General features: G+C 39.3%; 1 protein-coding gene across 3 annotated transcripts; it reads left to right on the top strand.

Moving 5' to 3' along the window:
* Positions 1–2,971: 2,971 nt before the first annotated feature.
* On the top strand, positions 2,972–12,703 carry MTFR2 (mitochondrial fission regulator 2). 3 transcript variants are annotated; one of them, XM_075748173.1, is made up of 9 exons: positions 3,164–3,485; positions 4,022–4,153; positions 4,533–4,637; positions 4,872–4,996; positions 7,021–7,238; positions 8,345–8,645; positions 10,149–10,335; positions 11,868–11,997; positions 12,125–12,703. In XM_075748173.1, exons 1-8 carry the CDS (start codon positions 3,423–3,425, stop codon positions 11,964–11,966), a joined length of 1,230 nt encoding a protein of 409 aa, XP_075604288.1. In that variant the 5' UTR covers positions 3,164–3,422; the 3' UTR covers positions 11,967–11,997; positions 12,125–12,703. The 3 variants fall into 3 exon arrangements, with proteins under 3 accessions (XP_075604286.1, XP_075604288.1, XP_075604287.1); XM_075748172.1 differs by having other exon boundaries at positions 3,165–3,485; positions 11,868–12,001; XM_075748171.1 differs by having other exon boundaries at positions 2,972–3,485; positions 11,868–12,703.
* The last annotated feature ends 1,147 nt before the right edge of the window (positions 12,704–13,850 follow it).

Genomic DNA, 13,850 nt, shown 5'->3' with positions numbered 1-13,850 from the left:
CTGGCTTTATTGTTGGGGAGTAGTTAATCATCTGCCTATCCAAATTAAACACCACAAGGCATAATAGTGTAGTACCGTCACTAATCCTAAATGTATTTGAGGAAATTGTGTTTCAGATTGTACTAGTTCACCAGCATCTGTGGAGAAGGGGAAATAGACTTAATAGTTGCCCTCTAGTGGTAGTCACTAAAGGGTCATTCCTGCCTTACGTTTGAGGAAGTTTAGGCAAACTATGTGGTTGTTGCAAGATCTACATTTACGTGTACAGTGCATCTTTTAATAGCTGTTTGAAATGTAAAACTGCTTATTCCTTGGACTTTTTAGCAAAGCTCACACAGATTTTAGTGTATCAGAAGAAGCAAGAATAAGAACAAAACAATAAACTTGGCAGCAGTGTCAAAGTCTGTCCTAATGAAGTTAAATTTAACATCAGTCTGAAACTAACAACTAGGACCAAGATATACTTGACCTATAACCTTAGAATAGATAATCTGTATCACCTTGGTCCAGTTGGAAAGTGGATTGTTGTGGTCTGTGTGTCATAAGGCAAGATAGTTCCTGCATGATGAGAGGCAGATTTAAGTTTTCTGCTTCAGTTGCATGTCCAAGGAAATATGGTTAGAGATTGCTTTGATAATGGCATTTGATCCTACAAACCTATCTGTAGGTTAGGTCATAAAAATTCTTTCATTATCCTTAATTTCATTGTAGTTTATTAAAAATGTCATTTGTTGATTATAGAAGACATGGTGACAGACATAAGTTTGTTTATTTAAAAAACTGCCTTAAATAAGATAATCTAATAGAAGATGCAAGTTGCAGTCTATCAGAGATCTATAAGAAAAAGAAACTAAATGGGAGTTGTCTTGGGTTTTTTTAAATCCAGAAGTAAGGCTTCAGTACTTACTAGTCCTTCACTGTGAATACTGAATTTTCACTGTCATGATAACGAAAAACATACTTGAGGTTATCATTAGGTGCTCCTGACATAGTTGTATGACTGTTGTGAATGGAAGTTCAGTGCATTTTGCACATCTTGTGTTAGATGGTAAAGATCATCATTGATGGATGTGTAGGAAAAAGAAAATCCAAGTATCCTACTGGTATAAAATGTTTAACTATGTTTTGAGTTCAGTAATTAATTCTGACTCATTGCTCTCCAGCAATGCAGCAGTTTCTGAATCCGCTTCATTTCTGTGTGGTGTCATTATGAAGTTTCAGGTTATCCTTGGAGTTCAGAGAAAATCAGACCTTCATTTCACTAAGAAGAAAAAAAAAAATCTAGTAGTTATACTGTTAGTCTAGACTCTCTGCACTCATTCAGTGTCTTGGTTTGGGATTAAATCTCTCATCGTCTTACTTCCCAGGAACAATCGGTACCATTAGTGTAACAGTGGGCAGCTACACGTGATGAAAGCTTTCCTACATTAGTTGTGCTGTGCTGGTGCTTCAAAAGCAGAGCTGTTACGTAGCTTTGATTTATCTCCAGAGGTAAAGGCTGCAGCATTTAAGTCTGAAGCCCCGTGTCACTTCTCCTCGTTTCTTGAAGCTTGCCATTCACAAAATCCTTTTGTTTAAGAGATCCTGCAGGTCCTATCTGTGCTGTTCAGGGTTGTACGCGCTGATGACTTGAAGCGTTTCTGTATGAGTTCCCAACTGGCACATCCAGTTGCAAAGCAGCTGCTTGGTGGTGGTGATGCTGTCAAACTAAATTGCCTCAGTTTTGCTGTTGCTTTTGAGACCTTGCTGTTTCCTAGCTTTGTGGTAGAACCATGTGCAGTTGTTTCCATCTGCTCGTGCCTACACTTCCTGTTCCTTACTAAGAAGGTGTTGGAGAAGTGGGTGAGCAGTACATTTTGTTAAGGCAAGTACTGTAGCTCAGTTTTTCAAAATACCCATTAAAAAGCCCTACCCTTCCTCTTCTCAAGCTTATAAACCCTCCTAGGCCCCTAATAGGCCCTTAAAACAGCTTTATACTGTTAGTACAAGCTGTAATTATTTCCTCCTTTGTGTTTGGCCTTAGAGAATCAATCCACATGACAATATAGGGATAATAGTGACTACAAGAACAGGCAGTAACAGTTGTGTTGCAGCTATGTGTTGCAGTTACAGGATTTTGTTTAGGAACTGTTGCTAACACATACCTGTAAACATGAATAAAGAAAATGTCTGATAATCCCATTTATCTTAATTTCTTGAAAGCTTTGGTGAAATTACTGCTATTTGGAACAGTACAACTAGGTCTTTGAAAGAATTTGTAGTTACATGCAGGTAACACTGCATAGCTGGAGGGAGATGATCTCTATGTTTCTTCTCCTTTAAGTAGAAGCACTGTCTTTATTTTGTTATGCTTTCTTGGCTTGCTTGCAGATTTCAGAGTTTAAGCAAAACAGCAGAAATGGTGACAAGATAAAAATCAAAAAGCCTCTGTTAAGAGCAAGTACAGTATCCAAAGCCAGATTTCTTAGGTGAAGTGAATTTAGTGGCATCTGCATTTGAGGGTACTTTGTGTATTGAAACTCTGCTGCTATCTTGCTTTTTAATTTTTAGAACAAATGAGTTAGTTTACTATGTAGAGGACCTAAAGCATCTCATTTCAGTTTAGCTCCTTACTATGGCCCCATCATGAATTCACTCATCTCTTGCTCTAGTGTGCTTCTTCTGTTGCTGTGTACTCTGGTTCTGCTGTTGCACACACTGAAGTTTCATTTTCTCACCACTAGAATAACACGCATCATTCCAGCACATGAAATTGCCTCAGTGGTATGTGCAGGAATATCCGTCCCATCCCTGTGCAGCAAACCCCAATGTTACTCAACGGAAACCACTGGTTGGTCGGTCGGTCGGTCAGTCAGGCGTGAGGTGCTGGTGCTCAGTCGGGGTTGTGGTGGGAGCTCTAGCAGGACCGTGGGCCCGACTCGGCAGACAGGCTGCCATGACGAGCCGGCAGCGGCCCCGGGCCAGGCCCCGCGGGAGCGGTGCTGCCCCTGGAGCTGCGCGGGGCGGCCGCTGAGCGCCGCGCCCGGCTGGCCTGGCGGCGGCATTCAAACGTGCCCCCCTCCCGACATCCCCCGCGAGGGTGGCCCGCCCTTGCCCCCTTATTGGCTCCGCGCTAAGCACCGGCTACTTCCTATTGGCGTGATTTCCTTTCTCACCTGCCCCTACCCCTCGATTGGTGTTGCTGGCCAAGGCGGCCTAGCTGGGCTACGGGCCGGCTTCTGCGCCCGTCGGCCGCGGCCTGAGACGGGGGATTAGCGGAAACGTGCGGGCTCTTTTCTGCCCGCTGGAGGCTTCCGCGGAAGAAAGAGGGCACCGGGTACTTCCGCTGAGGTGGGAGTGGCGCGGAGGCTGGACGCTGCTCGGCGCGGTGTCCCCGCTTGCGAGGTGGGCGACGACCTCTCCGTGCAGCGGGCGCGGTGGCCATGGCGCTGGTGCTGGATCTCCTCAGGCGGGTACTGGAGTACTTCGGCTGGCCGCCCGACCAGGTGAGAGACCCTGAGGCGAGGGAGGGGGGATGCCTCCTGCCGGGCGGTGCCTGGAGGCTCGCTAGTGCGGGGCGTCTTCTCTGCAGCCGTTGTGGTTAAGGGGAGGAAGGGTCTTCACCTCGGAGCCGCCGCCTGCTTGCGGCAGGACGGGTTTTGCTCCTTAAGTACGGTTGGGTTTGCCGATGTGGGAAAGCTTGTGGGCACGCTGCCCCCATGTGGGATTTCGTGGGCTCACAGTTCTGATACAGCCATGCAAGGGGTTCTTTTTCTCTGAGCAGGGGAGGAAGCAGTCACTCTAGTTGTTAACGTTTTGCTATTTTAAATGAAAGGCTACATGACAATTTCCAGGTGTTTTCTGAGACCTGGGAAAGGGCAGCTCTTTAGTGATGGATGTCAGTAGTGAGGCATAGCTGCAACTTGTAGTTCTGGTTTATTTACGTGAAACTACTAAAGTATCTCCAGGAGTGCTAGTTTGACTGAGCTATCCTGGTTATTTCTGGTTTCATTGTTGGGAGTTCTTGGGGTTTCTTTGACAGGCCATATATTTGGAAACTCGCGTATTCAGCAGCAATATCAGTCGAACAATCAGAACGTGCCTTCTTTCAGCAATCTCCTCAAGAAGGCATTTCCAGCAGTTATATGGAGTTATAAGGAGCTATCAGGTCAAGGTACATTAAACTTATTTCACTTATTTACTACTATTTTCCCTAAGACTTTTACAGATGCATATGGTTACTCAAATACATACTTTTTCTTTTGTCAGTATTGGAATATTGCTAGCTGCATGACATAGCTGCTGTGTTCTTTGTTGGTCTTTGTGTTACTCTAAAACATACTGGGTACAGGCTGTATCGTGGTGGTGTTTTGGAAACAGTCTGTTAAAACCAGTGTAGGCCTCTTTGGACTTTCAGCTCGAGAAGAGCATTGAAAGGTTAGGTTAACCTACCTGCATTATTTTTAATTACATATAACATTAAATTATTTACTAACTTTGTAAGAATGGAAGGCTTTGATTTTGCTCAAATTAAAAGGTATTCTTATTTTTAGGTCATATCTGTTTGCCAAAAAAAGGAATATGGATCTACTCGAAGTGTTGTCCGTAGACTTGGGACAATTCTTTCCTTAGAGCCCTACCCAAGACCTTACTTTCAAGTAAGTGATTTGTTGTTATACACATGCTTCAACTATTTAAGTTTTCTAGTTTCTTAATGTAGTCATAGCTTTCCTGTTCTTTTTAGCTTGTGTAACTCTTCTGTTGCATCTGTTATGCTCACTGTTTTTAACTTGCTTACAGCACTATTTAAAAGTTCCTTTTGCTGAGGCAGAACTCTTAGTATGTGCTGAATCTGGTTTCTTTTCATACTTTTTTGTTTGTTTTGTTTTTAGCTTGTTCAAGACCCAAGTCCGTTGGGTAATGATGAACAAAGCACAACTCCAACTCCTGTAGCTCCGTCACTTGCTGATGTCCTGTGGGTGGCAAATGATGAGGGACAAGCATTTACTAGACTTAGGTAAGTAAAAGTGGAATATATGCATAAAAAAATGAGTAATAAAAGTAACTTATGTCTTTTCTTCTTTGTGGTGTGTTGTTTTTTGGGGGGGTTGGTGGGGTTTTTTTCCTTCTTCTTGTTCCTACCCCTTTCAGGGTTCCAGCTAAACCAACCACGGAAGCTTTCTGGTTTTTCAGGGGGGCAGTTCCTGCTTACCTGAAAATTCTTACTATGTAGAGTATTCTTATCTGAAAGACTGCTGAAATTGAGCCCCCTCTTTTCTCTGACTAATAGCATATCAGATGCATTACTGGTATTTTAATTTGTTTTCACTCACAAAGTACTTTGTGAGAGAGGGAGTTAAAGGAAAACTTGTGTATTGCAATATACAATAAGATTATTCTTATCTTTATAATTTTACTTTACAAGCATTTTGATGAATGTTATAAAGGGGAGAACAAGAAAAATATTTAAATGTCTCCTTTTGATGTTGATTACTACAGTGCTATGTGTGTAAACCTTGATGGTTGCTTTGATGGAAAGAAAAACATGATTTATTTATTGTAAGAATTTACCTTGAATATAGTTTTTAGAATTCTTTCTAGCTTTTACAGATTGTTAAAGGAAAATAGTTTTACAATTATAAAATATTACAGGTACTGTGAAATGACAGATTCTCCACCCTCCTCCCCCAACCCCCCCCCCCCGAGAAGGAACAGAAAGTTGGCTTACTGTTCCTCTAAAGGCACTGTTCAAAATCAGAGGATGAGTCAGCCAGAACCAAGATTAAAACTAGGACTCTTGTATAGTCTTGTACTACGTCTATATTGGAAAATGTAATTCTACTTCATATTGGCATGTGTTTGTCTGTGATCTTTGTGCTGCTTGCTGGTAATGAAACTACAAGAAACTGGTGAAATAACACACTTTTTATTAGAGAATTTTTGATAAAGTTGTCTTTCATCTTGTGATTCCTGAGATGTTACTGTTGAATTATGGAAGGTTTTTTTTCAGCAGCTGTAAAAGACTGGAAGAGTAAGAATATTGTTGAAAGGAACTGTGGCCTCTTTTATCTTGCTTGTGCTGTTCTTCAGTCAGTAATTCATGAAAGTTCATTCTTTTGTTTTCATTCTTTCTTCCTCTTCCTTCTCTTGTGGCTCTGTAGGATGTTTTTCAAGAACAAGTATTGTAACTGATATCTTTTTCTTCTGAGCCAGTGGGAAGAGCCAGGGTTTTTGGCAAATCGGGAGGCAATGCTGCAGGTCTGATTTGAAGTAAAAGGTTGATTAATGTAAGGGAAAAGGTCTAGTTTTGTTTCAATCAAAACTTAGTACATCTTGAATAAATAAAGTAAACTTAATTTCTTTCTCTGTTTCATAATTTGTTTGCGCTCATTCTGTATTTTAGGGTTATTTCTATAGGCACAGACTTGAAACAATTTTTAAAATTAAAACCTGAGACTTGTAGCACAGTTTTCTAATGCAGTCTGTATTCATATGTAGTTTACAGAAGATGAAGTTCTTATTCTGTGTGTATTAAAATTCATGATTATTCTCCAATATATTTTCTGAAAGACTGAAACTTCTTTGCTGCTTGCAGTGTTCATCTTGTGGAGTTTGATAAATTACTAAAATGTGTGAAACCTAATTAAGAGATCATTATTATTTGACTCTCCCTGCCTTTCATATCTACTGTTTCAAGTAGGGAGGAGATACACCTTTATGATGTCAGTCTAATAGTTATTGAATAATAACAACTTAATCCTATCTTATGACCATATGATGTATATAATCTGTCCTCGAGTAAATTATCTGACTATTTTTTTATGATGTCTCTTTATGATGTCTCTCTCTGCATCAGACTTGAGTAAAGGGAGGCTTAACTACACATGACATTAAAAATATTTTAAAGTGTAAAGTTTTCTTAAATAGTTTGCAAATTTATGTCTTGCTGAACGATGATAACTTGTTTGAACAGACAATGAGTAAGTTTTGAGATTTCCATTGCTGGCTGAGCCTTTTGAAACTGTCCTTTGTGCTTTCTAGGACTGAATTATGGAGAAAAGAAAAAGGTACAGCTTATCGTGACCTACATCCATCTATAGATTCAACACAAAGTGTTCCAAAACACAATATACAAAAAGACAGTCTTGTTGATCAAGCAGCACTCCAGAAAATTTCTGCGCTTGAAGATGAGCTAACCTTTCTTCGTGCTCAGATTGCTGCGATTGTTTCAGCGCAGACATCGGGAAGCATTCCGTCACGTAAGCCCTTCTCATTTGAAGAAAACCAAGTTTTCCTTTTTTTGCTTTAGAGTTCCTGTTCACAGCTGGCCATGTCTGATATTGACAAAGAACATCTCTAACTTCTGTAACTGAAGTTATACCAAGTAAATGTACAGAATATAGTATTTTGTTTCTCTTTTAGTTTTTGGTGTTGCTTTTCCCTTCCTCTCTTCTATTTTGTAGCCTGTTTACCAATTTCGAATGCAGTTGATCCTAAGTGATCTTTATACTCATTTCCATGTTTGTGAAAGAACTTAGTAGCAACACTATTCATAGGCTAAAAAAGTTACAGACTAGAAATTATCCCTTTTGGGTTTTGGCCTGTTTCTGGCAAGTTATCAAAATAATGAATAGAAAAAGTAGTCTAAGTCATTCAGGTTCAGGCTTTGACAAAAACAAATGCTGCAAATAAATGTGTCACTAGCATATCAAAGATAAAAGTTCATACTGGACACCAACTATCTCGTGACTTTTTTTTCTCACCCCCTTTAAAAGTTTCGAGTTCTTGATTGTCTTACTTGTAGACTAACCCTGCTGTGGTTGTTGAAATATTTGGACTGGTGTGAGGTAGTTACCTTTGCATGGTATTGTGAGTCACCTCTGTGCTACAGTTAGCTTTTCTTTTGACTCTTCCTTTGCTGCTTCTCCATTGCACTCAGTGTTGTAGTCTGTTTTACATGGTTTGTGGTTATCTTTGCTTTTGCTTCATGTGGGTTATTCTGACCTTCAGACCACTGAGAATGAACTGTATGTAGTAGTAGTAGCAGGCTGCTTTGCTGTTGGAGGGCTGCTTTGCTGATTTATCTAGCGCTTAAGATTGAAGACACAAATGGAGACAATTGGAACAGCACAAGACACTTCAGTTTAATTATTTTACATGTTCTGAATCTGTGGCTTTGAAATAAAAGAAGTTCTTTAAGTATAATTTTTGTGTGGTATAATGTGTGAGGTGTGTAAGAAAGTCCTTTCAAGATAAGACAGCCCTCTTAAAACAGAGTCATTCTAGATGTTGCTTAATATTGTTAATTGTGAAGATATAAAGACTAAAAATAAAATCACTGTTTTTCTTTTCTAACTGTGTCCAGAAACCTTTAAAACATTCAGCATTCCAGATGGATTTTACCCAGTGCCAGCCATGACTTCTACGCCATTGTCCGTCTCTCACAATCACTTTGTAATTCCCTCGCCTCCTCCACTTCCTTCTGGTGTACCATCTGGTGTCGATGCTAGTAATTCGGCAATTGAACTTATAAAAAAGCGTCGTGCTTCGAGAAACAGTGGTTCAACTGCAGCTGATAGTGCTGATCACCAAAGGACAAAGAATATTCCTAGTATGATGGATGTTTTGAAAGACCTAAACAAGGTTCAGTTGCGAGCTATTGAGAGGTAGGTTGAATTGAATGTGTATCTGAGTAAGCCAAGACTCTGTAAGCATCACAGCACTTCAGTAGCACCAGAGAGCACCAATGTGAAACATCATTTAATGTGCAGCTACTGCTAACAAACTTAAGTTGGCAAGTTCTAAGTTCACAGCTTGGAATGTAAGATACTTGTGACGTGACTTTTAGATGCATTTAAAACACGCCAAGTATCACAGCATTTAAAACTGGTCATCTGCTTCAGTATACAAATCTCAGGTTGGTGCGGGGAGGTGGGTGTGTTGCTATCTGGAGATCGTTTACAGAGTTGCCTACACAGTCACAGGAAATTGATCTGAACAAATAAACTTTGGATTCACTGTGAAAGGATAAATCCTTGGGGAAGCACTGGAAAACTACAGTTAACATACACAAAGTATTCTGGTTCTAGCTTTAAAGTGTTAAAGAAAATACATGCTGTATCTTTCATTGAAAATGTTTTGTAAATTTGTATTTCAAAAGTGCAGTTGGATTATAAATATTTAAGATGTTCTGCTGTTTTGATGGTAAGCACAGTTGACATGTAACAATAATGCATTACTGAAGACTGCAATACCTCTTCAGGTCAGTGTTGCTCTACAATGCTAGGTGTGATGGAGGTTGTTGGATGTCTTTCCTGAACTTCTCGAGTATCTAAGAACAGCTGAGTCTATAATGAATATTCAGAGCTCTTAATGTGGGAATAATGTCACTTGCCAAAACTTACTGCATTCTTATTTCAGCATTTTCTTAACTGTGAGGTTTATCCCTGAAAATAACTAGCAAAAGTCTTGGGCAAATTATCTATATGCAATTCTAAAGCATACCCTTACACTTTTGATGACATTTTCACAGTAACTAAAGCAAATACAAAATGCACTTAGGTAAGCCTATGTGTTTCCTTAGATCTGTTTTCTTCCACATAATTCCATGTACAGTGAATGAAGAAAGTGAAATGTTGAGGTTGACAATTTCAACAACTATCATCTTGAGCAGGGGCATAATTAGTGGGAAATGGTAGGTGTGCAGCCAAAATGCTTTCTGGATTTAGATATCTACCTGTATTCTGAAGGTAGAACTTAACTGAATAATGAATTTATGTTATTGGAGGGAGTAATGATCAAAATTGCTATGATCTTTCAGGCAGCTGACATATCTTAATATAACTTAGGAGACCTGCTATGAAAACTGCACATTTTGCTTTTTTCCTCATTATTTATTTGCAATACTTTAATACTTCGTGCTGATTAACTGCCATTTTTCTATATGGAACAGCATCAAGTTGTATTGTCAAGCTAAGAATCTATCTGTCAAGTTGTTGGGTGTACTTGTATTAGTCATGTTTGGTGAACTGCTGTAAAATAACATTAGCAGCATTATTTGTGTACTCAGGGATTTATAGGATAGAGTGTATACAGAAGTTCTCTCTCTAGATTTTGGGTCACTCAGCACAGGATTAGTGGCAGGAGACAATAATTCTCATTCTTTGTAGGTCACCTGGAGGTACTCCTCTTTCTAAACCCAAAAAGAGGCAAAGTTCAGATTGGGATCCAGTTGCTCTACTAACTCATGCACTGAAGCAGAAATTTGCACATAAAAATGATGATGAAGATGATTCCCTGGACAAAGAAAACCGATCTTTTGATAGCTCTCCATTTTCTAGTCCAGAGATCCCACTGGTATGTTTTTATATAAGAATGTGTTTTTATATTCTTGAAGTGACTGCTGTTTTCCTGGATAGTTTTTTTACAAGTCTACAACTTCTCTACAATGTTTTTAAGCCATCAGCCTAGGTGGTTGCTCTTTTTCAAGTATAATCAAGGCAGAGAATCTCAAAGAATAATTATTTTGGGTGGATGTAGACTAGTAAATATACTTCTAGATGTGCCAAGAGACAAAACTTAGAAGACTGACTTTAAAAATTCAGCTCATAGTTGGTTGATCTATGGTTGTTTGCTTGATGGTTACAGCAGGTATCGAAGCATAGAAATTGTGTGTCTAGTTAGTAATACTACTTATTGACTAATTTTACAAATAAAGATGCTAGGAAGGTACAGAAGGTCTGACTAATACATGCTATGCCTTCAGAAATGAAAATGGAAGCATTGTCTATAATATTTTTCTTTGAGGTAGCATCATTTTCACACAGTTTACTTCATCCAGCGTGAGATGTGATTCTGAATGCTGTTGCAAAGCCCATGAAAAATACAGTTTTCGCTACAAACAAGAAAAGTGCGGTAGACAGAGCCATCTGACTAAGATGATCCTGAGCACTGGTCTCTGTAGAGCAGCCTGTGCAAGCTCAGTGCAGTCCAGCAGTAGTTGGCTAATTGTTAAGAGACATCCACAAACATCAGAACTGCTTAGATGAGATGGATAGAAATAGGTGGCAGTAATTTAAACTGCGTCTCTGCTTAGCAATTCTAACTTTATTTCTTAAGAGTGAGAGAAAGATTTGGACTGTGGCATTTGTTAGCCTAATGGAGGGAAATAATAATGCAAAACATGTCATGGAAATCCAGACGCTCTTTGAAGACTGCTGCTTATATGTGCGGCTAGCTGCTTGGCTGAAAACCACACATCTAGGTTTTCCTTAAGTTTTATTTCCAGCTGTAATGATTTGGTTTGTTTTGTCTTTTTTAATTTCACTTGCCACAAGGATTCTGCAAGAGAAATGTAGCATACAGACTGTAGTGAGTCAAAAGCTCTGGTGCAGCCTTAGTAAATTTCCTTGTTGGCTTTTTTTTTCCCCAAAGGAAAAATTAGAAACTTGTTAAAAACAGCCAGGCTTGTATTTTGGATGCTACAGACTCTTGCATTGCATAGCTGACATACCTGATTCTAGATACAAAGATCAAAGTTAGATCCTGAAACATCTTGTTTATGAAATAGCTTTTGTTCCAGGATCTAATGGCTGAATTATAAAGTCCTGGAAGGGAGATTGTTTAAGGCCAGCATATTCAGAAGTAGACACAGAAAGATGGACTTTTTCTGGTTAAAGCAGAATAATCTTATGAGCTTGTGATCAAGCTTCTAATTATTTAGCCTTGAGTGTTTTGAGGAATAAATGTACATAAAGCAATTGCACAGGCGTACTATTTTATTCTTCCTACGTTAAGTGCAAAAACTCTTCCAAACTGTCTTTATTGTAAACATCTTCTATTCAGTTGCCTTTGATATAATTTTGTTTAACTCCATCTCTGCTCCCCAGGTTGGACGTTGCAGTCTGAAGTCAAATGCAAAATCTAGTCTTATGAGAACTGATGAAGTTAAACAGGTACCAACGTGGAAGGTGAAAGCTCATATTTAACAGATGGAGACTTCTGAGGAAACTTCATAGTGTGTGTAAGTGGCAGGTCCACTTTGAAACTGCTGTAAGGTGCTGTAATGTGTTGTAGAACATCTCTTCAATGCAATTGTGGTTTGGGAGTTGCAGGGTTTGTAAAATTTCTGCCTCTTTCTCCTTAGTTTCACAGCAAACTTGTGAATGTGATGTGATGAGAAGCACAGAACCAAAAGAAGGCTTCTGTTGCTATGGAGCAGTATGTTTGAAACCTGGGAAATGCAGGAAGGAAGTGTGTGTGAAAGAAAAATAATTATTGGTGTGGCAGCTGTGTGCTCTGTTTGCACTCCAGTGTAAATAACGAGGAAGTGTAATCTTCTTGTTAGTGTGTTACATGTAACTGACTGTATATAATGGTAACAAATACTGTTCATTAGAATGGTAGAGTTGCCTCAGTTTTCTTTGCAGTTTGCTGATGCAACTTCATAGTCCATGTGCAAGCAGTATTCTAATTTATTTTGGGTCAGTAGATGAACTTCTATGTTTGTGAAACTTTGTTATGCTGTAAGTGAACTGTAGGCTGTCTGTTAAACGCCTATAATATGGGGCAGTTGTGTTCCGAGATAAAGACGACCTTGTAGAGAGATCTGCTAGCACATAGTCTAAATTCCGTATGTAAATAAACAGTAACTCCCTCCTTGGCTTCTCCATATGAAGTCTGTTTTGTTCACAAGGGTTTATAAAATAAAACTTCCTTTACCTCATAGATGTGTGTGGTAGTGGTATTTTGTGTTGCAGACTAACTCTTCTGTATCTTAAGAGCTAACCATATTAGACAACTTCTTAATTAATTTTAGATAATACAATTTATTTAAAATAGAGCTTACATTTTTCCTGACAGAGTAACTCCTGATGGAGTCCCTTGTTTACAAATTTGTTACGATCCACTGCTTACAGTAGCTGCCTTCACTTAATCTTTTGGCTAATTATCTTGATGTATCAAACCAAAATCCTATCGATTAGACTATTGAATGTGTCCCTTGTATATCCTGTGTGTCTTCTATTTCCTGGCTCACACAGAGTAGACTAGCAGCTGGATTCCCTCTTACTGCTCAGTCTTATTTACACAGTTGTAAGAAATTTCTGTGCAAATCCCATACTTCTGTTTTAATTTTCAAATTTATCTTTGACTAAAATTGGAGCTTAAGTGAGTTGTTACTTTATGCTTCTAAAATCATGTCTCCTAGATGTTTTTTTTTTCTGAATTTAGTAATTATTGAACTTCATCACATTCACCCATTCCTCTCACAGTCCATAACAGTTTGACCTTCCCTTTCTTTCCACCTTCAAAATTTGTCACATTCCCTCCCTTAACTCTACAACTGCTAGGAAATTGATGCAGAATAGCCAGCTTGGCCCTGTACTTACCAAACTTACCCTCTTCTATCAAAGCTCCCTGTCATCTTTTGCCTGATGCTCTGGTTTCTGATGCGCTAGGGCAGCAGGGAGCAATAGTGAAGGGAGCCTGTGCAGTGCCTGCAGAAGGGCATATGAGGGCAGCTGAGTCCTGTGGAGTGTAAAGCCTATGAATCGGCTTCCTTTTGCTCAATATCTGCAGGGTGATGAGGTGGAGCAAGTTATCTCTTGTGTTACATCAGCACTTGTAGATCCAGAGGATCTTGGCGCTTGTGGCCCTTCTGTTGTGACTGAAAATGTGAAGGTGGAATTCTTGCTGTGAGAGATTGAATTAGTCTGTAGAGCCCTGAGTACACTAGACTTTTCTTTCTCCTACTTCTGTTGCTTTATGTGATCAGCAGTTTCTTCTCTTCAGGAAGAACTACCGGTTTGGACTCCTTTTGTATGTGATTTTTTTTTTTTTGTTCTGTTCTCTCCAGAGTTCATCATTTAACT

Source organism: Balearica regulorum, chromosome 3 (genome assembly GCF_011004875.1).
Source record: "Balearica regulorum gibbericeps isolate bBalReg1 chromosome 3, bBalReg1.pri, whole genome shotgun sequence".
Taxonomy (NCBI): Eukaryota; Metazoa; Chordata; class Aves; order Gruiformes; family Gruidae; genus Balearica; species Balearica regulorum.
This window is presented reverse-complemented; position numbering and strand designations above follow the sequence as displayed.